The 25,746-nt window shown below is 47.4% G+C and overlaps 1 protein-coding gene across 8 annotated transcripts in view; it reads left to right on the top strand.

Moving 5' to 3' along the window:
- Window positions 1-25,746, top strand: part of TDRD12 (tudor domain containing 12) — a 3,486,095-nt gene that overhangs the window by 3,092,428 nt on the left and 367,921 nt on the right. For 5 of the 8 annotated variants that reach the window (XM_085639444.1, XM_085639445.1, XM_085639449.1 and 2 more), the window contains one exon: window positions 1,623-6,410. The exons of the other annotated variants lie outside the window; for them this stretch is intronic. In XM_085639444.1, coding sequence (XP_085495570.1) covers window positions 1,623-1,705 — 83 coding nt within the window. In that variant the 3' untranslated portion in view covers window positions 1,706-6,410. Of the gene's footprint in view, window positions 1-1,622; window positions 6,411-25,746 lie in introns of those variants that run through there. 8 annotated transcript variants of the gene reach the window in all.

The following is a 25,746-nucleotide window of genomic DNA, read 5'->3' on the forward strand; positions in this document are numbered from 1 at the left end:
GAGGGCGGCGTCTAAGTACTCCGACGACGTCATTCCGGCGCACGACGCCGACGATGGACGCGGAGCCGCAGACGACGCCTAGCGACGCGCAAGGGGTATTGCTGAGGAAAATTCTTCCGGATCCAGTCTGACGCCTGGGGATATTCTAAGGTGAGGAATCTAACTAACTAATGTTTCTTACAGATACATCGTTACCGAAGGTAAGTAACTTGTTCTTTAAAGCCTGTTATTCTCTGGCTAAAAAGGAAGTTCCGTTGGGGCTGCGCGCCCATTCTACCAGGGCGACGGCTGCCACTACGGCGTTGGGACGTGGTGTCCCCTTACAAGCAATCTATCAGGCAGGCAGCTACGTGGACCTCGCTGCGCACGTTCACTAAGCACTATTGCCTAGACAGCCAAGTCCGGAGAGATGGCTTCTTTGTCCGTTCTGTTCTTCGTGACTTCCTGGTGTGATCTTGGTTTGCAGACCCACCACTGGGATTGGCATTGCTGGGGTATCTATCCTAAGGTAAGGAATCTATCACTATGTGTTTCTTTCAGATGAACAAGTTACTTACCTTCGGTAACGATATATCTGTAAGAAACATTAGTAGTGATAGATTCCTTACCGCTCCACCCATCCTCCCTGTTCTGCGAACTGATTTGAAGGGTTAAGGTCATCCCTTTCAGGGCCCTAGTTTTGTGCACCAATGGTCAGTGTATTGCATGCCTCTGCGTTTCTGGCGTGGAAAGTCGTGTACAGAACTGACGTCAGCGCGCGAGGGCGGTGTCTAAGGAGCTGCAGCAACGTCATTCCGGTGACCACAACGACGGACGCCGAGACGACCGATGCCACCTTCCAAAGCACAGAGGTACTGCTGACAATAAAACTTTCTGGATCCAGTCTGACGCCTGGGGGTAATTCTAAGGTAAGGAATCTATAACTAACTAATGTTTCTTACAGATATATGGTTACCGAAGGTAAGTAACTTGTGTGTTACCCTCCACAAATATAAAATGGAACTCAATGTGAATAATCTTGGTTATGCCATACGAATGTAATCACCAGTCGATGCTATATGTATGACTGTGCATGTTGAAAAAAGCTTGTAACATCAAAATGACAAAGATATGTTTTTTTAAAGAAAAGTAAACGATAGACTGCCAATCGATGAATTTTTGCTTACCCTTGCTCCATTTGTGTTGTTTTGGACAGAAGCAAAATGAGAATAGCACTTGAGCTTACCAGTAGACGAGAAGGGCTAACCAAAGCCACTCCGTGCTGTAGTATTTGTATTTTTAATTATTACTTTTTGGCTATTTTTATCTCGCAAAGCAGTTAAAAGGGACTCCAGGCCAGGACCTGAAAATTGTACTTTCGCCTTATTGTTTAAATTAATCATCCTTATAATAGTTTGTGCACTAGCCCTGAGGGTGTGCGAGTTCAAAGTGTGAATGAATCGTTATGGAGAGAACGTTTATAGGTTTACAAAACAATCACTTGCTTGGTTCCTTTCCGCTTCAGTCCTCAGTTCGGTTGGCTGATGTTTTTTTTAATTGAGGAAAAGTTTTGTGTAGTACAAGCAGATTTCTTATTCAAATTTGTTTTCTATTCTAATTTCATGTTTTTCCCCTTTTGTTAGCTGCATCATGCGCCCAAAAAATATACACAGCCGATCACGAGGAAGGGGACTCATCAGAGAAGAGCGAATCTGAAAGCGATTAACTATTCAAGATTCCAACCAATTATTCTCAAAAAATCGAAGTCTGCCACCGCCCTCTCCTTCTCAAAACAGAATGTTTGAACCATTTATAATAGCTAGTGGTAATCTGGTTCCAAGACGTCTTTTGGATATTGTCTTTTAAGAGGTCTCGCTGTTAATTATAGAAAACGTCACTGATATCACTTTATCAGATTGCGTTGCAGACTCCAACCTACCAGTAATACTTGTAATGTATTGCAGCATATATATAGCGCTTAATGTTAAGGTTTTCTCCATAAAGTTTTAGCTGTGTTGCCAACGAACAATTCAAATTCAGTGTCCCCTTCCTCATACATTTGTAATTTTTGGGCACTTCAGCACTAGAATATAAAGCTTTCCGGATAGAATCTGATTCGTGTTGGTTTAAATTTACAATGCCATTGGGTCACCCCAGATGACCTACGCAAAATGAATTCGAATTAATCACTACAAATACCCAATATGCAACCCTCGTGGCAATGTCAGTAAAATGGGCAGTGTCACAATGGTTATGGGAAACGCCCAATTTTTAGCATTGTAAATCTGACTTTTCAGGAGTGTGAAATCCTCACTCCAGTGGTTTCCCAGATGTCGTGTGTGACGTCTTTTTTCTGTCCGCCTCTATAGGCAACAGTACTTTACATTCATGAACTTGTAGATTCGCTTCCCTATTAAGTGTATGCTTCTCAATGCCTCCACAACAATTACTGTTAGCTAAAAAGCCTCGAATGGCTGTCAGGAACGCGCATTGAAATGGGGCCTTGAGCAGTAATTTTACACCCACACTTTTATATATACCTGGCTAACCGGGACTTTACATATTATGTGCAATGCTCAGTTCAGAACGACTGCCCATGTAGAACATGCTTTTCATGAAAGTATTAGATACTCCTAAGTGTGTGAACCCAAAATCCCAGTGACTCTCAGTAGCAATTTGTAATATTTTGCTCCTCGTGCTACTTCAAGGTTGTAGCGAAAGCCATGCTTGCTTGTTTGTAAAGTACTGTTGTCCCCTTCTGTATGTATGTATGTAATGTGCTCATTCAGAAGAATATTGTTGATGTTTCAGCCCAAGCATGTTGCCAAATGCATACTTAAGGTCATTTTGTTTTTTAAAGCAGGGTCTGCATATAAAACTCTACTTTTAACATGCTGATATTGCATTTTCCTGTACAATGGGAGGATTCAGGAAAATATTTTGTGTAGTTCCCCAAAAATACGCTTAGAGGTTGTTGTTTTTTTCACAATTATTATTTTGTTTGCTTGTAATAACACTGTTCTGATTAACAACAAGTGTCAGGCTGAGGTAGTGTATTCCCAGTTAGAATAGCGGGTGACGCTTCGGTACCACTGAGTCCACTGAACACCGCTTACTTATTTTACCTTAAATGTTTTTGATGCAGTTTTTGTGTTTCTCCCCTACCCCTTATTTCAAGAATGGGGGTGCAGCGGAACCAGTGGCACCGGGACTTAGCGGTATATGGGGTCATCTGGTTTCATATTTATATATATATATATTTGTATTATGCAACCAAACTGTCTAGGTGGCAGATTTCCCTTGCTTGCACGAGAGCCCATCGCACCATTGCCACACCACTGTTCTAGAACAAAATCTCTCCTTTTGTTTTTATTGCATATTGGCGATCAAATCTTACATTAAATCGAAATTAAAAATAGTGCATATTATTTTGACCAAGTGTTACTTGTCAGTGTGATTTTGGAAATGCATTTTGTGCTTTCCTGTGAGGTGTGAACTTCAGTTATACCCAAACTCGTCCTTGGCTATGCATAGGAAAAACTGTCATCTTTACTGGAGACACTGAGGTTTCCGGGTATCTTTTGCAGGTTTTTCGATCTTCCCTTTTCTTTTTTCCTCTTTATTTGTGTGCAATGGCGTTTGCACACTTTTTTGCTTTCTTTTTCATCCTTTAAAATTCAGTGCACTTCTTTATAGGCCCATTACATCTTAGATCCGGTTTACTGTTCTGTGTAGTTTTCTTAGAAATAGCGTTGGTCTAACAAAGGCAAAATGAAAAGCGTGGGTTAAGACAAGCAGTTGAAACGTCAGGCTGCGTACAGTTTAATTGAGAGGCTTCTAAGTTTGAGGGCTTAAGAATAAGAAACCTAAAACTATTATGCTGAAGTATGTCAAGGCTTTACCATCTTTGCCCTACCAGACACCTTCAATGATGATGATGATGAGGATGAGTATAGTAAAAGGAGAAAGCCATCCACTGTAATCTGAAGTAGGAAACGTGTGTTCGGTATGCCGCCCTGCACAGCCTAGTAGTGGGGGTCTTTGCCACAAAAGAAAATCGTATTGGAGTTCAAACTTTAAAAGCAGAATTTCCAGCTTTTATCTTAAAGGGTATTAAGGAAACGATTATCAAAATACCATCATATAATTGGCAAAAGGAAAAAAACATGTGTCCTCGTTCCGTATGGCCATTTAAAAAAAGTAGGGCTCAGTAGTGGGATTCAGCTCTTTTTTTTTCATGTTGCCGAATTTTGGCAGATTGTCAACATGAGGCACAGATAGATTAAGTGATTTGAAGATGATCACACAGAGTGGGTCTGCAGGACTAGAATTCAGGTAACGTATATATCATGTAAAAATTGATGACCTATTCACATCATTTTCTGCTCTGATTTGAGTTCAACTTAAGTGTAAAAATGTGCTTCTTGTGTACTTAAAGTACAGATGCTGACCACAGAATTAGGTTCTGCTGACTTTGACACCTGCAAATGGAACTTACGACTTGGAAGATTGCAAGGCAGTGGACACAAACAGCTTTGTAGCTGTGTGGTTATTAACAAACCTTGTCAGTGTCTTTGCTTACCTACAGTCAATGTTCAAAAAGTCTACAGTATTTGTGCAAACTGAGTATTTGAACATATCCAAAACACCCTGTAGCATTTGGGCATGGCTGGAAAGGAATTTCTCTACCTAGGAAAACATTTCAGTACTCTGGCAATATGCAAACAGGCAGTACTCTTCCACTCTGATACTCTCAGTTGTCAAGCTCCTTGTATGCCAGTAAAGTTACTAGATGTTCTAAGGCTATTCTTTGTTGCTCTTGCCTCAAGATATCGTCTCCTCCATGTCTTTACACTACATACTCTTTACACTTGTTGGAAATGTTATCTAGTGACTGTGTTCCAGACTGTGGCATCGTAAGACCTAAATTCTAATCTGTTCTTCTCCACTTGAGCAAATTGTGCAATGTCCAGCGTTAATCATTTTTGCCCTCTTAACATTTGGAATTAGGGTGCAGAATTATATTAGTGACATTGGCTTAGGTTTAGCTGTGTCGTGGAGGCTAAATTGACAAATCGGAGAAAGTTGAGCATGTAAGATAGCTCCCATTCCTGACTCCTCACCTCATCAAATTATAACGTTTTTAGCTTTGGTGAGTTTAAAAGGCAAACGGAAATTGCTTAATTGGAATGCTGATTATGACCGTGTCCATTTCGTGGACCCTAGTGTCAAAGCTTTAAAGGTCACATGGTGTGTCATGTAGCTGGCTACACTGCCAATACTGAAGCACATAAAAGTGCTGCTGAAACCTTACTGGTACTAAAAAGAAATACAAAATGGGAGTTAGATCTTATAGCAGTCTAAATTTGCTGGAAAAAAACAGGCTTCCGTTCCATCCTTCCAGAATAAAAGCAGAGCTTTGCGATCTCATTACTAAATGAGTTTTTCATCATCTCGTCTTACTGATAGAAAATGTCAGAGTGGATAGACTGTTCTTTGAGAATGAGTGCACTTCATAGGCAAAGGCTACTATTGACTAAGGAAACCAGATAATATTGGATCAAGGCTTGTCTTGTTCTATTTTTCAGATCGCCTATGCTAGAAGATCTGTGTGGGCCCAAGGAGGAGTTCTAAACAGTTTTGCTAAGCATTTTTTTTATGTATGTCTTTATCTGCTTGCAGAATCAGCAAGCCACCTCTTCTTTTGAAAACGTTCTACTGATATTCTGAGCATATAAACATTGGATACGCATACATCAATCATACCACAGATTCCTCACTCATGGTTTATGGACTTGACAGTTATGGCTTGACTTGGTGCCTAGCTAGGGAAAAGGATTCAGTTTGTTAGGGCTAGTCATGCATTTATTTCAAGATGTTTAAAATAAGTATGGTAACAAGTGCTATTGCCAAGTATGTGTAGTCTTCTTTTCTTATTATAGCAATTATGTTACTTTATAGACTGTTTACATTACCAAGACTCTCCCCATCATTAGGTGCGGAGTTTGAAATAGGTAAAATAGCTGAGTAGTGATGTATGACGACATGAGACCATGTTCTGTTTATGTTCTGGTCTCCTATCAGTAACAGATTCCAGTTTTATTGTCTACTTTAAAAGTAGTATCAGCCACTCAAAGGGTGATGGGAAGAATGCTTGAAAATATTCTAATCACTGGCAGTGGCTCATGGTAGCTTTCCAACCCATAGCTTTTCACCCTCTGTGCCACTCGGGACATAGGGCCGTCTTATGTAAATCAATATAGAAATTGCTACTCCTGGGAAACGGTTCATCCCAAACTGCCAGGTGAGACTGTCTTCAGAAGGGACCACACGCAACTGCCGATAATTTTCGGCCTTATGTGACTTTTTTCAGTGAGGTATAGCTTGGATCCTGTGGCACAGCAAACAAGTGACCCACGTCTGGGCAAACATTTGGCTGCTTAGTAACCTTGGGCGTAGTTTGCGAAGTAGCGCTACGTGTAGATACGCGTAGCTTCGCAAACTGCGTAGTGCACTGTGCAAGATGCTGTTCGCACTGATTGCACAGTGAGGACAAGCTTCCGGCACTGTGCAATCAGTGCAAACTGCATCTTGCACAGTGCAAGCGGTCGTTTTCTGCCGCTCGAGTAGACTTCTACTCGAGCGGCAGCTTTCTCAACGCGGACTGGTAGTATTTCATTGTGAGCGGTCGTGAGCATACGCGACCACTCGCAATGAGAAACCTGACCTTCCCGCGTTGAGAAGCTCACTGGGAGGTTTATTTTCCACGCTCGCGATCGGCAACTTGATGTTGCTGATCGCGAACAAGGAAAAAGTCTCACCAGGATGTAATTTTGCTTGCTCGCGGCCGCCAACTTGACGTTGAGGACCGTGAGCAAGCAAAAAATGACCGCTGCACTACGCTACGCGTGTTTGCACTGTGCTACGTGCAGTTCGCATAGTGTGAAGTTGCGCAAACTACGCTAGCGTAGTGCTTTGCCCAGGCTTATTGCTTAGTAAGTTACATCAAATACACATAAAAAAGATTGGAGGAATACTTGCAAATAATTTGACCACTGGCAATCACTCGGGTAGTATCCCTACCAATTGTTTATCGCCCACTATACTACTCTGAAAAGAGGCCCACCTTATGCATATCAGTACTGACCCCTCCCCCTGAACTGCCAGAACGGTGTGTTGGATTGCTATAAACAGCAATTGGCAATGACTAATATCAAACAACATAAGGTGATTAGAGGAATTCTTATAAATGGTCTGTGGCCAAAAGAGCACAAAAGGGTGGGTCCCTTGCATGCTGTCAGGATCTAAGCTATACTGCCCGATGAGTCCATAACATAGCAGGTTCCATTCGGAGGTGATCTTGCATGGCCGTTCGGGATAGACTGTTCCCATTATGAACAGGATCAGTACTGATTTGTGTAAGGTTGTCCCCGTTTAGAGTGGCACTGTTTGGAAAAAAACAATAGATTGGAATACTATTTAGGGCGATTTCCAGTGTTTTGGAGTATTTTCAAGCATTTCTCCTATCATCTTTTGTGTGTTTATAGTAATAGGCAAAAAGGGCATTTTGTTGCCATTTTTGTTTTGTAACTGTGTGTGTGCCGTATTAACCAGTTGGTAGTAGCCAATCACTTTTTTAAATGGCAGACCTAATTAGAGGTCTCATAGAGAAAGAAGAGCTTTGCACTCTGATGTTTTGCAGCTTCAGTATAAAACCAATTAAGAACGTATTTTCGGTTTTGGTATAAAATGCAGTGTCTAGAGTTAAATGTCTAAAATATGTTATTTGATGTGGTTTCTTGTTTTCCTGTATGGTGCTGTTTTTTTTTCCTTTTTGGTGCTATTGAATGTTATTACTTTCTGCATCACCTGAACTCTTTAGCTGTCAGTAGTCATCAAATGAGAGATGTGGTTGAAAGATAACTCAATATCAATGTTTATGATGGCAAACGGAAATGTACAGTTATGGTCATTGTAATATTGCTAATATTTTAATATATCGCACTAGCTAATGAGGAGTTTTTGTGGATATATATATATATATATATATATATATATATACATATATATATATACATTTATAAAATCTGTAGACCTTAATAAAATACATGTGTTATTACAAACCCATTCTATATGTTACAAACATCATATCTCAATACTGGTTATGGGAATGGTACTTTCATTTACCATCCATACACTTTTTATTCGTATCTATAGAATTGTAGCATTCAAGACTGACAATTTGGTTTGAAAATGTCTAGATTAATTAGGTACTTAAAAAACAGAGTTTATATAATTGTTTTTACTTTCACACATCTGTTAAAATAACTAACATTAAATGATTCTCTCAGAATTTTGTTTTCCGAATTAGGAAGCAAGTCCTAACCTACAAACGTGTCATTTCATTTTTGTTGAATAAATACTTATCACAGTCCTTCTGCATCATAATTTATTGCTACCTTTCATTCAAAGAAACAAAATTGATAATGTTTGTTTTTTCTGGGGTATATTATCTGTGCTCCTCGTTCATCATTTTTTAAATATTCTTTAAAAATACCTGTGCACATTCAAAGTCGTTCCGTTCTGTTCCATATAAGGTTAATGCCATCACCATTGTAGCTGAAAGGTAATATCCAAGTTGTACAGCAGGTGCGGCACACACCTTTGGCTTGAATTCTGTATCTGAAAGAAACACGTTAGTTAGATTCCTCACCTTAGAATATCCCCAGGCGTCAGGCTGGATCCGGAAAGATTTTTGTAGCAATACCCCTTGCGCGTCACTAGGCATGGTTTGCGGCTCCGCGTCCGTCGTCGGCGTCGTGCGCCGGAATGACCTCGTCGGAGTACTTAGACGCCGCCCTCGCGCGCTGACGTCAGTTCTTCTTTCTTCCGCGCCAGTAAGCGCCGATCCGGGAAGAGCTTACCCCTAGTCATTTTTTGACTAACTTTTTTTGACTCTTTTTGGTCTATCGACTCGACTCTGGTGCCGGTAGGATGCCTGGTTTCAAAGCCTGTGACGCCTGTCATCGCCTGATGTTGGTGACAGATCACCATCGCCGGTGCCTTTATTGCCTGGGGGCCGACCATGACGCGGAGTCGTGCCTCGATTGCCAGGCCTTGACATCGAAAGCTAGGCGAGAGTGGTCCCGTAAGCTTCTCGAGCTTCGGCACTCGGCTCCGCGCCGCTCTCGGTCCCGGTCCAGGAGGAGGTCCAAGGACCGATCACGGAGCCGCAGCCATCGTCATCGCTCGTCGGGGTCTTCGGGTAAGTCGAAACACTCCAAGAAGTCCAAGAGACGACATCGCTCTTCGGACTCCCCTCGCCGGTCGCACGACTCGGCCGAGGGTCAGGGTGGTCCCACCCCCGCGGCTCCGTCAGAGCCGCGTCCGTCCCCATACCCGCCGGTCCCTGGGACTGACGCGACTCGGGCGGAAGTCAGTGCCTTCCTCTCGGCCATGAAGGACCTGGCTCCGCCGTCGACGCCTGTAGGCGCGCCTTCGGGCCCCGCAGGTTCGACTGGGCGACCTCGCGTGCCGGCAGCTCCGGCGCCGTCGACGGCTCCGGCCCTGACGCCGCAGGTCCCCGAGGGATCCAGGCCTGGATCTCGGTCGGCGCCGGTCGACCTCACGACGCCTCCTCCGCCGGCGCCGACACCGGTTCCACCTCCGACGCCGTCCCCGGACGACGTCGTTCCCCAGTTTAGCCCCGGTCCGGGCCCGACGCCAGCACGGCGCCGCTGCCGGCGCCGATTGGTGAACGCTTCATCTACTGCCCGGCTCCGATCGTTCCTCCTGTTTATCGGGAATCAGATGACGAGGGCGACTGGGAGGGGTCTGATGACCCTATGGCCGCTCAGGCCCAACTTTCTTAGGACTGGGCAGAGGAATTGGGGGATGCCAGCGGTCTGGATACCTCCCCGGACGCTGGTTTCATCTCTCCTCCGACTGTGGCCTCGGAGGAGGGTGCAGCCTTCTCAGTGGTGCTGCGCAAGGCGGCCGAAGCCCTAGGGCTCGAGTTGCCTGCTGTGGCCGTGAGGACTAACGTCCTCACAGAGGTCCTTCAACCGACAGCAAGCTCCACTGAGCCCCTGCTGCAGTTTAATGAGGCCCTCATTGATGTTCTGCAGGGCACTTGGTCCAAGTCCTCCACAGTCCCTCCTGTGGACCGGAACGTTGCCCGGCGCCACCGCCCTGCTCCGGGCGACCCCAGTTTCCTCTCCCAACACCCCACCCCGAGAGTCTGATTATCCAGGCCTCAACCTCCCAATCCTCCTTCCCGTCCGCTCCTCCGGATCGGGAATCCAAGAGGTTGGAACAGTTTGGCAAGAAACTGTTCTCGTCTCTGAGTTTGGGACTGCGGTCTTTAAATACCGCTTGCCTTTTGGACCGTTATTCCCACTCTCTGTGGGATACGGTGGAGGACGTGCTGCCCTTGTGTCCGGCATGCCATATGGTGTGGACTTGACACCACGGACTCGCTGGGTCGGGCTATTTCCACCACGGTGGCGCTTCGGCGTCACGCCTGGCTGAGGTCCACGTCATTTTCGGGGGATGTCCAGAGTTCCCTCATGGACATGCCCTTTGATGGCACTCGCCTTTTTGGTGAGAAGGCGGACAGTGCGCTTGCTCGGTTCAAGGACTCCCGGGCCGCGGCCAAGTCCTTGGGTCTTTCGGCCCGCGGCCGCAAACTTCCGCCTTTCGTCCCTTTCGTGGCCAAGGAAGGGGCGCCTCCTCCCGTTTGCCCAGCCACCGGCCGCAGAACCAACCTGCACGCGGACGTGGATTCCGCCGAGGCGGTACTGGAGGTCAACGTGCCGGTCAGTCCACTTCCACCCCGGCAGCATCCGCCTCAAAGCCCTCCTAGTCTGAGCTTTCAGGCCCATTCAACGCCAGTGGGTGGCAGAGTTCGCCATCACCTGCTCCACTGGCGATCCATCACATCGGACAGGTGGGTGCTGCAAATCGTCCGAAGGGGCTACTCCCTCCCCTTCGAGACGACCCCTCCAGCCATGCCACCGCTGAACCACCGTATGTCGGGGGATCATTTGCATCTTCTACGAGAGGAAGTTTCGGCCCTCTTGGCCAAAGAGGCCGTCAAGCGCGTTCCTGGTCCAGAAGTAGGTCGTGGTTGTTATTCCCACTACTTTCTGGTTCCCAAGAAGGGCAAAGGGGGCCTACGCCCGATCTTGGACCTCAGGAGCGTGAACTCCTTCCTCCGGAAGGACCGGTTCAGGATGCTCACTTTAGCCAGGTTCTGGCTGCCCTAGATCCTGGAGACTGGATGGTAGCGTTGGACTTGCAGGACGCTTATTTCCACATCCCCGTCCTGCCGGCCCACCGGCGTTACCTGCGGTTCACGGTGGGTCAGGAGCACTTTCAGTTCACCGTGCTCCCCTTCGGCCTCACCAGTGCCCCTCGGGTGTTCACGAAAGTGATGGCGGTGGTCGCAGCTCATCTGCGCAGATCAGGGGTTCCAGTCTTCCCCTATCTCGACGACTGGCTGTTGAAGGCGGGCTCGCCCCAGCAAGTCGTCTCCCACCTCCAGACTACGGCCGACCTCCTGCACTCGCTGGGGTTCTCCATCAATGTGCCGAAGTCGCACCTGAGTCCCTCCCAGAAGCTCCTTTTCATTGGAGCGGTTCTCGATTCGGCGCAGTTCCGGGTCTATCCGCCGGAACAGCGGGTCCGGGACATTCAGGCCCTGATTTCCATCTTCCGGCCTCTGTCCTGGGTTTCGGTCAGGTTGGTGCTGCGGCTTCTGGGGCTGATGGCCTCCTGCATCCTGTTGGTACCTCACGCCAGGTGGCGGATGCGGGCTCTGCAGTGGGACCTGAAGTTTCAGTGGGCCCAGCATCGAGGCAACCTGTCCGACCATGTCCTGATCTCGGAGGGCACTGCGAACCAGCTGCAGTGGTGGCTCACGAATCGCGATTGGGTAAGCGGCAGATCCCTCTCCCTTCCCCAACCGGAGCATGTCGTAGTGACGGATGCGTCCCTCCTGGGATGGGGGGCCATATGGGAGAGGCGGAGATCAGAGGACTCTGGTCTCCGGCGGAGACTCGTCTCCATATCGACCTATTGCAGCTGAGGGCGATCCGACTTGCACTGAAAGCCTTCCTTCCCTCTGTCCGGGGAAGTGTCGTGCAGGTGTTCACGGACAACACCACCGCCATGTGGTATTGCAACAAACAGGGCGGGGTGGGGTCGTGGACCCTTTGTCAGGAGGCTCTGCGCCTCTGGACATGGCTGGAACACCAGGGCGTCACCCTGGTGGTTCAACATCTGGCGGGCTCTCTGAACGCCAGAGCAGACGAACTCAGCCGCCGGTGCATGATGGATCACGAATGGCGTCTGAACTCTGACGTGGCGTAAGGTCTCTTTCTGCAGTGGGGAGAGCCTTGGTTAGATCTATTCGCCACCGGAGAGAATGCGCAATGTCAGCAGTTCTGCGTGTTGGAATTTCCAAGGCGGCACTTGCTCGGAGGCGCTTTTCGTCGCAAGTGGAGTTGCGGTCTGTTGTACGCCTTTCCGCCTATACCACTTCTGCCCAGAGTGCTGAAGAAGATCAGGCGAGACCGGGCCCAAGTCATCTTGGTGGCTCCGGATTGGGCACAAAGGTACTGGTATCCCGAGCTACTCAGTATGTCCATCGATCCCCCGATACGACTGCCTCTTCAGGAGGACCTTCTGTCGCAGCAGCAGGGGACGGTCCTCCACCTGAACCTGTACAGCCTCCACCTCCATGCGTGGAGATTGAGCGGCGACAGTTGATGCCCTTTGACTTGCCTCCTGAAGTCTGTGATGTCATTCTGGTAGCCAGGCGTCCCTCCACAAAGACGGTATACGCCTGCCGGTGGAACAAATTTGTGGCATGGTGCACAGCAAAGGCTGTGGATCCCCTTTCTGCCCCTCTTTCTGAGGTTCTTCTCTTTCTTCTTTCTTTGGCCCAGCAGGGCTCTGCTCTGTTCACCTTGAAAGGTTATCTTGCTGCAATCTCTGCTTTCTTAAGGCTTCGTGATCAGCCTTCTCTTTTCAAGTCCCCTGTTGTCTCCTGTTTTCTCAAGGGCATTACTCATATGTTCCCTCCTGTTCCATTCGTAAAGCCTCAGTGGTACTTGAACCTTGTTCTTACTTTTCTGATGTGCGCTCCCTTTGAGCCCCTTCACAACTGTCCACTTCGTCTACTGACTCTGAAAACTACCTTCCTGGTGGCTATCACCTCCGCTAGGCGGCTGAGTGAGCTCCAGGCTCTTGTCAGCTAAGCCTCCCTTCCTTTCGGTTCATCCGGATAAGGTTGTCCTCCGGACCCGTCCTTCTTTCCTTCCTAAAGTCGTGACTCCCTTTCACATCGGGCAATCTGTCACGCTGCCCACCTTCTTTCCGCCTCCGCATCCTACAAAAGATGAAGAGAGGCTCCACCGTCTGGACCCAAAACGTGCGCTGTCACTTTATTTAGCCCGCACGAACCAGTTCCGGGTTGACGACCAACTTTTTGTTGGATATGTAGGTGCGAAGAAGGGTAAAGCTGTGCACAAGCGGACCATCTTGCGATGGGTCGTGTTGTGTATTAAACTCTGCTATTCTTTGGCGAAAAAGGTCCCTCCTGTTGGGCTGCGAGCCCATTCCACCCGGGCCTCAGCGGCGACAACTGCCCTGGGACGGGGAGTCACCTTGCAGGACATCTGTCAGGCGGCGACGTGGGCTTCACTGCACACGTTCGCCAAGCACTATTGCCTGGACAGCCAAGTCCGGAGAGATGGCCACTTTGGCCGTTCTGTTCTCCAGGACTTTCTGGTGTGATCTTGGTTCGCAGGCCCACCTCTGGGGTTGGTATTGCTGGGGTATCTATTCTAAGGTGAGGAATCTAACTAACGTGTTTCTTTCAGATGAACAAGTTACTTACCTTCGGTAACGATATATCTGTAAGAAACCTTAGTTAGTTAGATTCCTCACCGACCCACCCAGCCTCCCCGTTCTGCGAACCGACATCTAGGGTTAAGGTTCTTCCTTTCAGGGCCCTAGATTTTTTGGCACCAGTGTCGGTCTCTTGCATGGCTCAGCGTCCCTGGCGCGGAAAACTATGTATAAGAACTGACGTCAGCGCGCGAGGGCGGCGTCTAAGTACTACGACGACGTCATTCCGGCGCACGACGACGGACGCGGAGCCGCAGACGACGCCTAGCGACGCGCAAGGGGTGTTGCTACAAAAATCTTTCCGGATCCAGCCTGACGCCTGGGGATATTCTAAGGTGAGGAATCTAACTAACTAATGTTTCTTACAGATACATCGTTACCGAAGGTAAGTAACTTGTTCTTTAACGCTTCAGAACTATAAGATTGTGGTTTAATTTTTTTTTTTTTCACAGTAGAAATGCTTTTATGCGTGCTTCCCTCAGGTTCTTGCATTCAATAGTTGCCAAAGGAGCACATATAAATTGTTGGATACTGCCCCTTTTTGCCCATCACGAGACTTCATCTTTCTGACAAGAAAAAACTGTCAGTACCTCGGAGGAAACCATGCATCTAGCATCTTCAGTCCTTGGTGGCTGACCTTGCTTGGAGATGTCAACAGACACAGTTCCAATTCAAGAGTTTGAAGAATGACTTTTGCAATTAAGTGAAACCCCTTAGTACAGTTGTTAATCCTGTTTTCGAAGGAAAATCGTTCACCTTGTGATAGCTAAAATTTGGTATAGGCATTAGTCTTTGTAATATTAATTGTAGGAAATCTGTTGCGGTACCCCTCTACACAACAGCCGTAAGGCAGGGTGCACTAACCCATGTGTGGACGTATCTGCTCCAATAGATGTGTCCCTGCGATATCCAAGTTCACCATTGGATACCACAAGTGCAAAGGGAAGCCATACCAAGTACAGGGGCTGGACACCCGTGATTACGAGTTCCCCAACTACATGATGGCTTAACTGTACCCCCAGATGTTTGGTACCAAACATCACGTCTTAATAAACCCATACTAATGCCAAAGTTGGAATTATAAAGAAATACACCCAGAGGGTACCTTAGAAGTAGGTGCCCCCTGAAAACCTGCTTACTACTAGTGTGTTCACTGACTGGTCCCAGCCAGCAAGCCACCCTAGATGTGTTTCTGAGCCCCTGAAGTGAGAGCCTTCACTCTTGGAGGTCAGGAACAAAACCTGTTCTGGGGGGTGGTGTTTAGAACTCCTCCCTGCAGGATGACCCTTCCAGGGCAGGAAGCTTTAAAGGCCCTGCTGCCTTTGTTATGCAGCCCAGGCCTCATCATATAGTGGAGATGCCAATCCCCCAGCCTGAAACCTTTTTTTGAGGGCAAGACAGGCAGGAAAAGTAGTAAGATTAGGAGGTGTGTCCTCCTTCAGCCAGCTCCACCCCTAAGGTGTACCAGCTAAAGTGGACACCACTTTTAAGATTCCCTATCTTGATTTGGGCTGGATTAGTATTCTGTGGTCAGGGTTATGCTCACTTCCCACAGGAAGTGGGCATACAGAAGGTGTAGACACCCTAAAGGTAAGTAGCCCATTTGCCACTACCTGTCACTCACTTATAACGACCCTAAAGCGAGTATTTGGATGGCACCCCTGAACCCAAGAACTCAGATTCGACAGATCAAGAGAAGACGAATGAAGAGTCACTGCCCCGCGAGAACTGCAGAAGAGCTGTGAACATTGGCGCAAAACCATGCCTGCTCGCAAACTCTCTCGACAATCACAACAGAGTGACTTGTCCTGCAAGGAGGAACTACCAAGGCCTTGGGTAGCCTGTCAACACTTATAAAATTGCCCACAGTACCACTAAAGAGAGCGTTAGTATTATCTACTTTAACCTCTATAAACCAATTGGGGACCCACTGGACTCCCTACACATGTGTACATTGTTTTAATGCACTATGTAGAGAGCCAGCTTCCAATAATCTTATAGGAGCAAGACCCGAAGTGGATCTTGCCTATGATGTCATATAGTCCATCTATATAGAAATCCAAGATAGCTGACAAATATAAAAAAAAATAATTTAAAATCTTCAGTTTGCATCAAATTTGGCGCAAAAGTTCATGTGTACACGTCAGTGCATGTCATGTGCATGCCCGTGTTGGACATAGACTGCCGTCATAACTATAAAACCTAAATGGCCACTAAAATTATGTAGAAAACTTTAAAATGTTAAATCTGATATAAATCCAATGTAAATATTTATACATATCGACATGGATCAACAGTTAATAATCTTTTACATATTAATATGTAATTTTTTTCCCTTCACCTTCAACATGTCTTCTGTAATGCCTAAAAATTAGTAGCATGTGAGAAAAAAGACCTTATTGCAACACCCACAGGCAGTGTTCAAGCTGTCTAGCATGATCATGTTGTTGCAACAAATTGGTCCATGTGTGTTCTTTGTCAGGAAACCGACTTATTAGCCCAGCAATGCTACACGCAAACATTATGGATGTGGATATAGTGTTCTAGACCATGACCTGAAGAAATGTAAAGAATTGGAATGCTTACTTATGAATATCGAAATAGTACGGCTTAATGATGGTTCTGGTATTGAGCAGACATTAATGAATAATAATGCAGGGTGGCACAAATCTTGTTTTATATGATAGACTTCTATCCGCAGATTCCATATCTTTGAATTTCCCCAGGCATCAGATTGGATCGATCTTGAAGGTTTTTCGTGAGCTGCACGTCAGCAAATGGTGCTGATCAGCTCCGCACGTCAGCGACATCCATGTCACTTATATAGGCGCCACCTCGGCGCGCTGACTTCAGTTCTTTTCTTTCCGTGCCAGCCAGCGCTGATCCAAGAGAAGAGCTATACTTTTGTCAGTTTTTCACAAGATTTTTGCAACATTTTGTCAAACTTTTTAGAGGATTTTTCCTCTCTGTGTGTCGAGTATGTCATCGAGGAAGACAGATTTTATACCCTGTGCTGCCTGTTACAGCGCCATGTCGGTGACAGACCCGCACCTTGTGTGTTTCGGGTGTTTGGCGCATGACCATGACTCTTAGTCATGCTTGACAGCCGGGCAGTGGCGCCGTAGGCTTTGATAGAGTGGTCCCTGAAGCTGCTAGTGGCCCAGCATGCGACTCCACAGAAGTGACGGTCCTGCTCGAGAAGAAGGTTTCAGGACCATTCCAGAAGTTCGAAGTCCTCTTTGTCCCACTCAAAATCGTTGGGACACTTGGGTAAGAAGCAGAAAAAACACATGAAGTTGAAGCACCCTTTGACTACTCCTCGTCCGTTGGCTGATGCGACTAAGGAATATCGGCTTTCAAGGCCTGGTTCCTTGGAAACGGAGCCTGGGCCGTTACTGCGCCTCCCCAGTTTTCCTGGAGCAGAGTGACCCTGCTCAAATTAAGAATTACATGAGGCTAAGCATCTCATATTTGAGTGGCAACCCCTTTGGTGAACCTTCGGACCCTGCGGGTTAGAATGAGGCCCCATCTGGTTCTGCGCCGGCAGCTCCAACCCTGATGGTCCCCCATGGATCTGGTCATGGATTAGGACCAGGGCCGGTCGTGCCACCTCAACCTTTCCCAACACCACTGCTCCTGGCGCCAGCACCATTGTGATCCCCCGAATCCGACAAGAAGCCAAAGCTTCGTCAACTGACACGTATTCTGGTACCAACAGGACCTCTGTATCCTAGGTCGAAGCCTGAGCCGTATTCCGAAGGGCTAGACCTCAGGAAGGAATGGAAGGGGACGCTGGGCCCTTTAGAATGCCAGCCTTATGATGAGGACATGGACTTGTATGAGGAACTGTGTAATGCAAGCAAACTGGGTATGTCTCCAAATAATGGCATGCTTTCTCCCCCCTAATGTGGCTACGGAGGAGGGAGCAACATACACAATGATGGCGCAGAGGTCAACTGAGGTCCTTGACCTTCAGTTGCCCTCGTGGTAGTCAAGATCAACATCTTGAAAGAGGTGCTGCAATTAGGAGTCCCTTCCTCCGAACCCCTGCTCCCGTTCAACGAAGCCCTCATTGACGTCCTGGGGACCTTGTCCAAACCCCAGCAAAGGGGCTCCTGTGAATAGGACATTTGGCGTCGCCACCGCCCGTTCCAGGGGACCCAAATTTCCTCACCTAACACCGTACCCCAGAGAGCTTGGTGGTCCAATCCTCCACTTCCCATGGCCAGCTTGGTAAAAAAAAATCTTTTTCTTCTGCCAGCCTTGAATTGTGGCCAGCGAACACCACATGCATATTGGGCTGCTACTCCCAGACACGATGGGAAACGGTTGTGCAAGTGCTGCCACAGGTCCCGTAGGAGGCCCTGGCCATACTCTCCCAAGAAGTTACAGACTTGAGAGACACAGCGAAGTTCACTGTATACTGTACGTCGACGGTGGCCCTCAAACGCCATGCCTGGCTGAGAACATCTGGCATTTTAGTGGATGTCCAGGCTTACCTCATGAGGCATGCCTTTCGATGGCACTTATCTCTTCGGAGACAAGGCAGACTCAGCGCTGGAGCGCTAGATGGACTCTTGGGATACAGCCAAGTCCTTAGGCCTCTCAGCTTCCCCACATCTTCCCCAATCTGCCTTTTGCTACTTTTGTGACCACGGAAGGGTCTTTCAACCGCACCAACCCTATCCCAGCCACGAGCCGCATAAGCTTCCTAGGCTCTGCATGGACAAAGAAGCGGTTTCTTCTGGCCTCTTGGGTCAGATAGCCCGCGATCTGGTCTAGCCCCCCTACCCAAAGTAGCTGCAGCCTCCACCAAACCTTCCTAATGTTGCTCTTTTAGATCTTGGTCGTCCAGTTGGTGGCTGGATCCGCCATCACCTCCACCACTGGCAGTCCATAACATCGGACAGGTGGGTTCTGCAGACCGTCTGAAGGGGCTACTCCCTCCCTTTCGAGACTACCCATCTGTCACAGGTTCCACCCGGGAAGGTGCTATTCAGGAGCGGGTATTCAAAGGAGGCTCTATTGACTGTATTCTTTCTTCTTCTGTTTTATTTGGGATACAAAATAAAATTGGTAACACTTATTTTTAGCTTGAAGTGGAGTCCTGGTTTGGGCAGTATTGCTATCTTCATGGGGTCCGGAGATGCACACCGGGGACCACAGATCTCCGTTGTTGTCCTGGAAAGGAAAGAACAAAACAGAACAAAAAAAACTCGGGTCCGTATGAGGGACCAAAGCACTTCTCAGATTCAGGGTTGGGATTGTGAGGGAGTATCACCATTTGCTACCACCTTGTTCAGCCCAGCGTAGGTTTCAGGTAGAGAGACGGTGTCCTCCCTTTACGATGTTCCCTTCCCCACCCAGTGCCCTGAGAGCCCCCGTAGTCGGAACTGTACCTTGTCCAGCCACGCTCCTCCAGGAGAGTATCGGGGCGACACGTGGCCACGTTGTCCTCCTGGACGTTGGCTTGGGCTGCTTCTCCCTCAGATGTCCGGGGTCTCTTCCACAGGATTGGTGTGGGTTCCATTTCCTCGCGTCCTCCTGTATTCAGTCTGTTCCTCCTTCCGAAGCGCGTTCTCCTCCGCCTTGATTACGCTGCTTCTTCTTTATAGGGCCGCAGGAGAAGACGTCACCCAGTACGTCCTACAGGGCTCCTCCCCGAGGAAGTTTAGTGAAGACTTAAAGGGACACTCCGTAGCCTGTATGTGGAGTAACAGTACTTCAGTCTCATTGCGTATCGGGGAGTAAGGCACCACCTCTCCCAGTCAATCCTCAGCCTCCTGACACCGTCTCGCCATGCCTCTATCTTACTATGGGCTGACAGAGGATTATTTGAGGCCTATTTGCACATCCCCGTCCTGCCTGCCTATAGTGGCTACCTGCGGTTTACAGGAGGTCAAAAGTATTTTAAGTTCACCATGCTCACTTTTGACCTTACCAGCACCACTCGGGTGTTGAACAAGGTGATGACGCTGGTTGCAGCTCATCTGTGCTGATTAGGTGTGTCAGTCTTCCCCTATATCAACAACTGGCTGCTGAAGTTGTGCTCGTCCCAGGCTGTCGTCTCCCACCTCCAAGCTATGGCAAACCTCCTGCATTCGCTGGGATTCACCATCAACATGCTGAAGTCACACATTGTGAGAAGTTGGCCTGATGTATGATGTCACTAGTTCTAGTGTACACCTTATATCAGTCCAAACAACCCTTATGGTGATTGGTTGTAAAGTCAACCTTATAGACCAGCTATCCTAGTGATAGCATGGACAAGAGCAGTCTTAGGCTAAACTCTGTATGGCATGTGAAGCCAGCTGTGATACCATATATAATCCCTTGAATACCAAATGAAAGGACACTACAACAGATATATATATAAAATAAAGTGTATTTATTCTAGTCAAACCCTCAGCACTCTTTATGAGATTCGAGGTAAGTACAACACAGTCTTATTCAAGCATACATTAAGTCACACAGGTAAGTAATACAGTTAGGCCCTAGGGGCCACGCAAACCATATACTAAGTAAGTGGTATAAGGACCACTGTCACGGAAATAGGATAGGCCTAGGGAATCGCTGGGGCTACACTATACTACCCAAGGTTAGGAAGTGGGAGGCCCACGGGATTCAGGTGCAGAGTGGAAACACTCACGCGTAATGCGTATAATCGATAGAAATAGTACAGTTCAGAATTAATAAGATTTAGGACACTTCTGGAGTAGCTAGGAAGTCGAGACTTGAGAACTAGACACTAGGATAGTCAATACCCTGATGAGCACCGGAGTACCCAAGTTACCTAGCCCACGGGCTGCGGGTGCATAGGTGTGAACTTGCGTCGGGTTTCGTCGTCGACTCCTATGGATGCCTGAAGGAAAGATGCTGACAGGCAGTCAGTGAAGTGTGTCCGGTGGATCCCAAGGCCGGGATCAATAAGGAAGGATACCTGCAAGCAGAAGGGACAGAGTCTGGGTCACTAGCCAGTGACCACGTGGAACCAGGAAGGAACCAGGCGATGTCGGGAGATTGCAGGTGAAGAGGTGAAGCTTGTCGCAGCAGCCACGGGTACCAGGAGACGTCGAGGACGACCAGGACCAGGAGGCGAGCTGTCCCACGAAGGCTCGTGCTGTCGGCGGCGTAGAAGTCGAACTAGGACTCACCAAGCCTTGGCAAGCGGAACCCACGAAGAATGGAAGACTTGCTTCTGGTGCAGACCAGGAAGGTCTGGGGTGCTTCTCTTTTACAGAAGAGCGGGAGCCAGTCTGGAGGAGCCAAACCAGCAGTGGAAAATTGAAGGTGTGTCGTCGCAAATGTTACTAGCCAACGGGCAAGCAACCGGACAGACGCGGCAAGCAGGAAAATGCAGAAGGGCCCCACGCAGGACTCGTGGAGTGTGGGGGGCTGATCTTCGGTGCAGATGGTGCTTGGGGTTGAGGCTTCTCAATCCCCGGTGCACAACCTCGAGGGTGCCTCAGAAGCTGCGCTGGAAGATACTCGCCACTTTTCCCAGGTAGCCGGTCCCACGTCTCTCCTCGCCTCCACGGATCTCACCTCGGCTGTGGATGTGCATCAGGGTCGGAGAAGTCTGGAAGTCAAGGCTCTGGTCAGGCTCTGCAGTTGGTCCCTCGTAGAACTTCAGCAAAGCAAAGGGGTAAGTCTCTTGATGGTGCCTGTTCGCACAGGGTAGCCACTCCTTGGCCACAAGGGAGATTCTTCAGTCTTCTTCTTTCGTTGAATGTCGAAGGTCCAGAGTTTCTGTTCAAGTTGCAGGTTCAGGATAATCTAATCTCCTGGGGCCCAGCTATCACACTTATACTAATCTGGGGGGCTGGGTTGCCTGCTAGGTCACGCCTTATGGGTGGGACCTGGGAGGGGGGTGGTTACACCCCCTTCCCTTTGTCCAGTTTCGCGCCAGGACTGGGGCTGGAGTGCCCCAGCACCGGTTTGAACTGGACTATGCATGGGACACCTTGTGTGCCCCAGGCATGTCTCATTCCTTTCAGCCCTCCCTGCCCCAATGCACTAAAGTCTGTCTGGGGAGGTGCTAGCACCGCCCCAAGCAGGAAACCTATTGTCCAAGCCTCCCTTGCCGGGATCACTCCCAGCAGCAGGAGGTCAGACTCGTGTCTGTGGCAGCAGCATCCATTTTGTGATGCTGAGGCTTTGGTTAGAGTTAAACAGCAAAGTAAGATTTTAACATGTCTCTCCCTCTAGAAGGGAGGAATAATATCCTCATCACCAGAAATGGTATGGGGGTATTATTCCAAAGTGTTAGACACCTTACACGACATGTTTTGATAAAGCCAAACGATAGTTACCATAACCGTTTAAGATTATAAGGCACTTTAAGAGTATATGGTAGGCTATATTATAGAACAGCTATAAGGACATGGTTCCGAAAGCTGCAGACAGGCTCAGCTCATGCTAGAGCACCATCTCACATGTTTCCAAGCACTCTGCCTCCAGGATTGTTAAGGCCTGCCATAGGAGTGGCTGATAGGTACACATGTGTCTATTTTAAGGGCAGATATAGGTATACTATATCTAAGCAAGGGGTGATTACACGACCTTGCCCCAGCTGAGTGATCAGCCAGTTGTGTCTGATTGAAAGGCCAGACCAGGGGTGGCATAATACATACTGCAGCCCCTGGGAGGCCTAGGGTACACCTATGCCCTGGGTACCTAGGGTACACTGTACAGGGTCCAATAAGGTGATCCTTACCAATTGGTTATGTACCTAGGGTACATGGAGTCCATTGTAAAGAGAGAGCAGACAGCCTGAGACCCTGAATGGCAGGATCTCAGGCCAACTAAGTCGAAAAACCAGCTAGACACTAGGCAAAAAGTTGGGGGTTACCATAGTCAATATCCACCTTCCTACACACATGACTCCCTCTCAGATGCTAGCTTTCATCTGAGCTATTCTGGACACAGTGCAGTTTCTGGCTTATCCTCCTGAGCGGTGAGTCTAGGATATTCAGTCTATGATGCCTACGTTTCAGCCTCTATCCTGGGTTTCGGTAACACTGACTCTGAGCCTACTGGGCCTCTGGCTTCTTACATCCTGCTGGTGACGCACGCCAGATGGCATATGCAGACTCTGCAGTGGGACCTAAAGTTCCAGTGGGCGCAGCATATGGGGAACATCTCCGACATGGTCCAGATCTCAGAGGGAATTGCAAAGGACCTGCACGAACCGCGATTGGGTCAGAGTCAGACCCCTCTCCCTTCCCCAACCTGCTCTCACAGTAGTGACAGATGTGTCAATTGAGATTTGATATATTAGGGAATTGTGTATAGCCAGCGCATGCTAGCCAGGTAGCCCCTTCATTACTAAGGGGACCTGTGCGTACTGGTGCAAGTACATGTATAAGTGAGCCTTGGAATCAAGATTGATGTTCCCAATGTGAGAGTGGTATTTCTAAGAGCACATATGCTCAGTATACTTGTGGTGGAGCAACATTAGTGCATTCATTAAATGTATTAGCATTCGCATCCACCGCCGGAAAATTGACCCAAGAAAAAAAGACTTCAAAGCGATAGCCATCATGGGCTAAAACCACGAAGATTAAGTCACCACTTTCATTAGTAAGGCCAGGTACTATTACATGTGCGTGTACGCCAGGTATGCAATTGTCTGCAATGGGGACATTTTTGGGCTGCGCCATGGCTAGAACAGTAATGGAAACAAAATGCAAACACAAATATGGGTAATCCTTTTAAAGGTTCATGCTTGAACAACCAACACAAAAAAATTAGGTGTTCCCTAAAAATACTACGGAGAATATATCCCCAACACCACAGACGTCTACGGTGGTAGGTGTGAGGGTAATATGGCGCACACAAGCCCTACTCAGGAGACCAGTTGAATTAGTACAAGACCTTTGTTGGTGGCACCAGGTTGCAAGGATTCTGTTTGGAAACAGTACTTTGGCTTGGGAGAACAGTACATCAGAATGTACGGACTGAGTCTCACTACTACCTCAGTAACTGTACTCCCAAATGCAACTAGCTCAAAGTGCTTCACCTGCCCTCCTAACCTTCCAGAGTAACTGGTGATTTCAGCAAACCTAGAACATGAACCTTTAGTCCCCAAGGGAAACCGTGGAAACAGATCACTCACTCATGCATGTCCATAGTAAACAGAAGAAAGGCACGAAGGAAGTTCACAATATATTTGACACTATCGTAGTCTAGTTCGAATCAGGTACGTTGTGATTAGTAAACAAATACAACTAAGTACTGACCACTATGAACAGCCTGACCATGGCAACTAAAATATGTATCTTAGCCTACCCTCACTATGTGAGCACATGATTATAGTTGTGATCTCTGGGATTAGTGCAGAACCCTATACCTGGTGTGTGTAGTTCGGTGTAAACTCAGTTTATGCAAGGCTGCTGCCTCCATTCCAAGATTGGTCTCTCTGCTGGATTTCTCCCTTCTGCTCTCCAAGGGGACGAGACATTGTTTATATAATCAGAACTATTGTGTTAGAAAACCTTTAGCTGTGCTACTGTGTTATGTCTAGAAACGTGAAGAGATGTTACTAACTGGGCACAAGAAAAACAGTACGTTATGTTGTTCGACCTTGTACGAAATGTTCAGACTCAATCCCAGGAAAAGTAATTAAATAACAAATAATATGCTTAGCGTGTGTAGGAGACTGGATTAGTTTATGGTGTACACTCAAAGGAGTGATGCACCTTGCACTAATCCAGGCAGCCCTTATGGTGATTTTAGTGGTCTTTGATAACCATAGAAAGCTCTCAAAGTGGTAGCTGTGGAGATCAGCCTTCAGGCTTATCATGAAGGAATGTAAAGCAGCTTTTTTTACCACATTTAATCAACTGTGTAGATTAGATGAAAAATGTAGGACAATAGGATCCTTTTAGCATGTTATTTTTTTCATTTTCTTTTTATTGTTTTTCATAACACAAAGGATATTGCTACAATGTCACATTGCCCTGTAACACATGCCTGGATACATAGCATGCGGTGCAGCTGTGCAATACAGTGACAAACATTCTGCTTAAACATAAACAATAACAGTAAGAACAATCTCCATCTTATGTTATATACTTATCTGTACATAGCCCATTCCTCAATCAAGGGATGCCATCGCCACTTTGTATTACCAATAAGCAAAGGAAAAGCATGTGCTAACAATTACAGTATATTATACTGTCCCCACATTTGTACATGTTAGTCCGTTAGTTCTGAGTTTGCATTCAGCATATAAACAACATATGGGGCCCAGATATCTCGCAGTCGGAGGCTACAGGTAGTTCTTCTGTATAGGTTTCCAGCTGTGTTTTACAGTAGGCCATATCACGTAGCTAGTCTTTTTTATGAGGTACCTTTTTCCCGCCCCAACAGATTGATATTCGGCGTTTAGCCAGTAATAGGGACACCGCTGCTAACTTACGGTGCGCCCCAGATAGTGTTTTCAGCAGGCCTAATAGACATTGCTCCGGTGTGCATGCAATCTCCACCCCTGTTATCTCAGTTAGTATGTCTGTTATCTGTGACCAGTACATCACTATAGGCTTGCAGAGTCAGGCAAGGTGAATAAAATCTGCGTCATCCACTATATAGCTTTTTCATTTTGCATCCTGCTGCAGTCCGTACTTATGCAATTGTTGTGGGGTGTAATAGGCCTTCTGCAGGTATTTAAAGTGTATAATCTTTAAGTTGCAGTTAGAAGTAAGTTTATCTAATAATCTACAGCATGCTTCCCATTCTTCAGGTGTAAGTTGTGTATTCATCACAGCATTCCATTTTTCCCTGGCACTATCTATTGGGGTAGATATTTCCTTTTGTGCGGTTCTGTACAGATTTGTTTATACGTTTTTCCTG

Source organism: Triturus cristatus, chromosome 12, assembly GCF_964204655.1.
Source record: "Triturus cristatus chromosome 12, aTriCri1.1, whole genome shotgun sequence".
Taxonomy (NCBI): domain Eukaryota; kingdom Metazoa; phylum Chordata; class Amphibia; order Caudata; family Salamandridae; genus Triturus; species Triturus cristatus.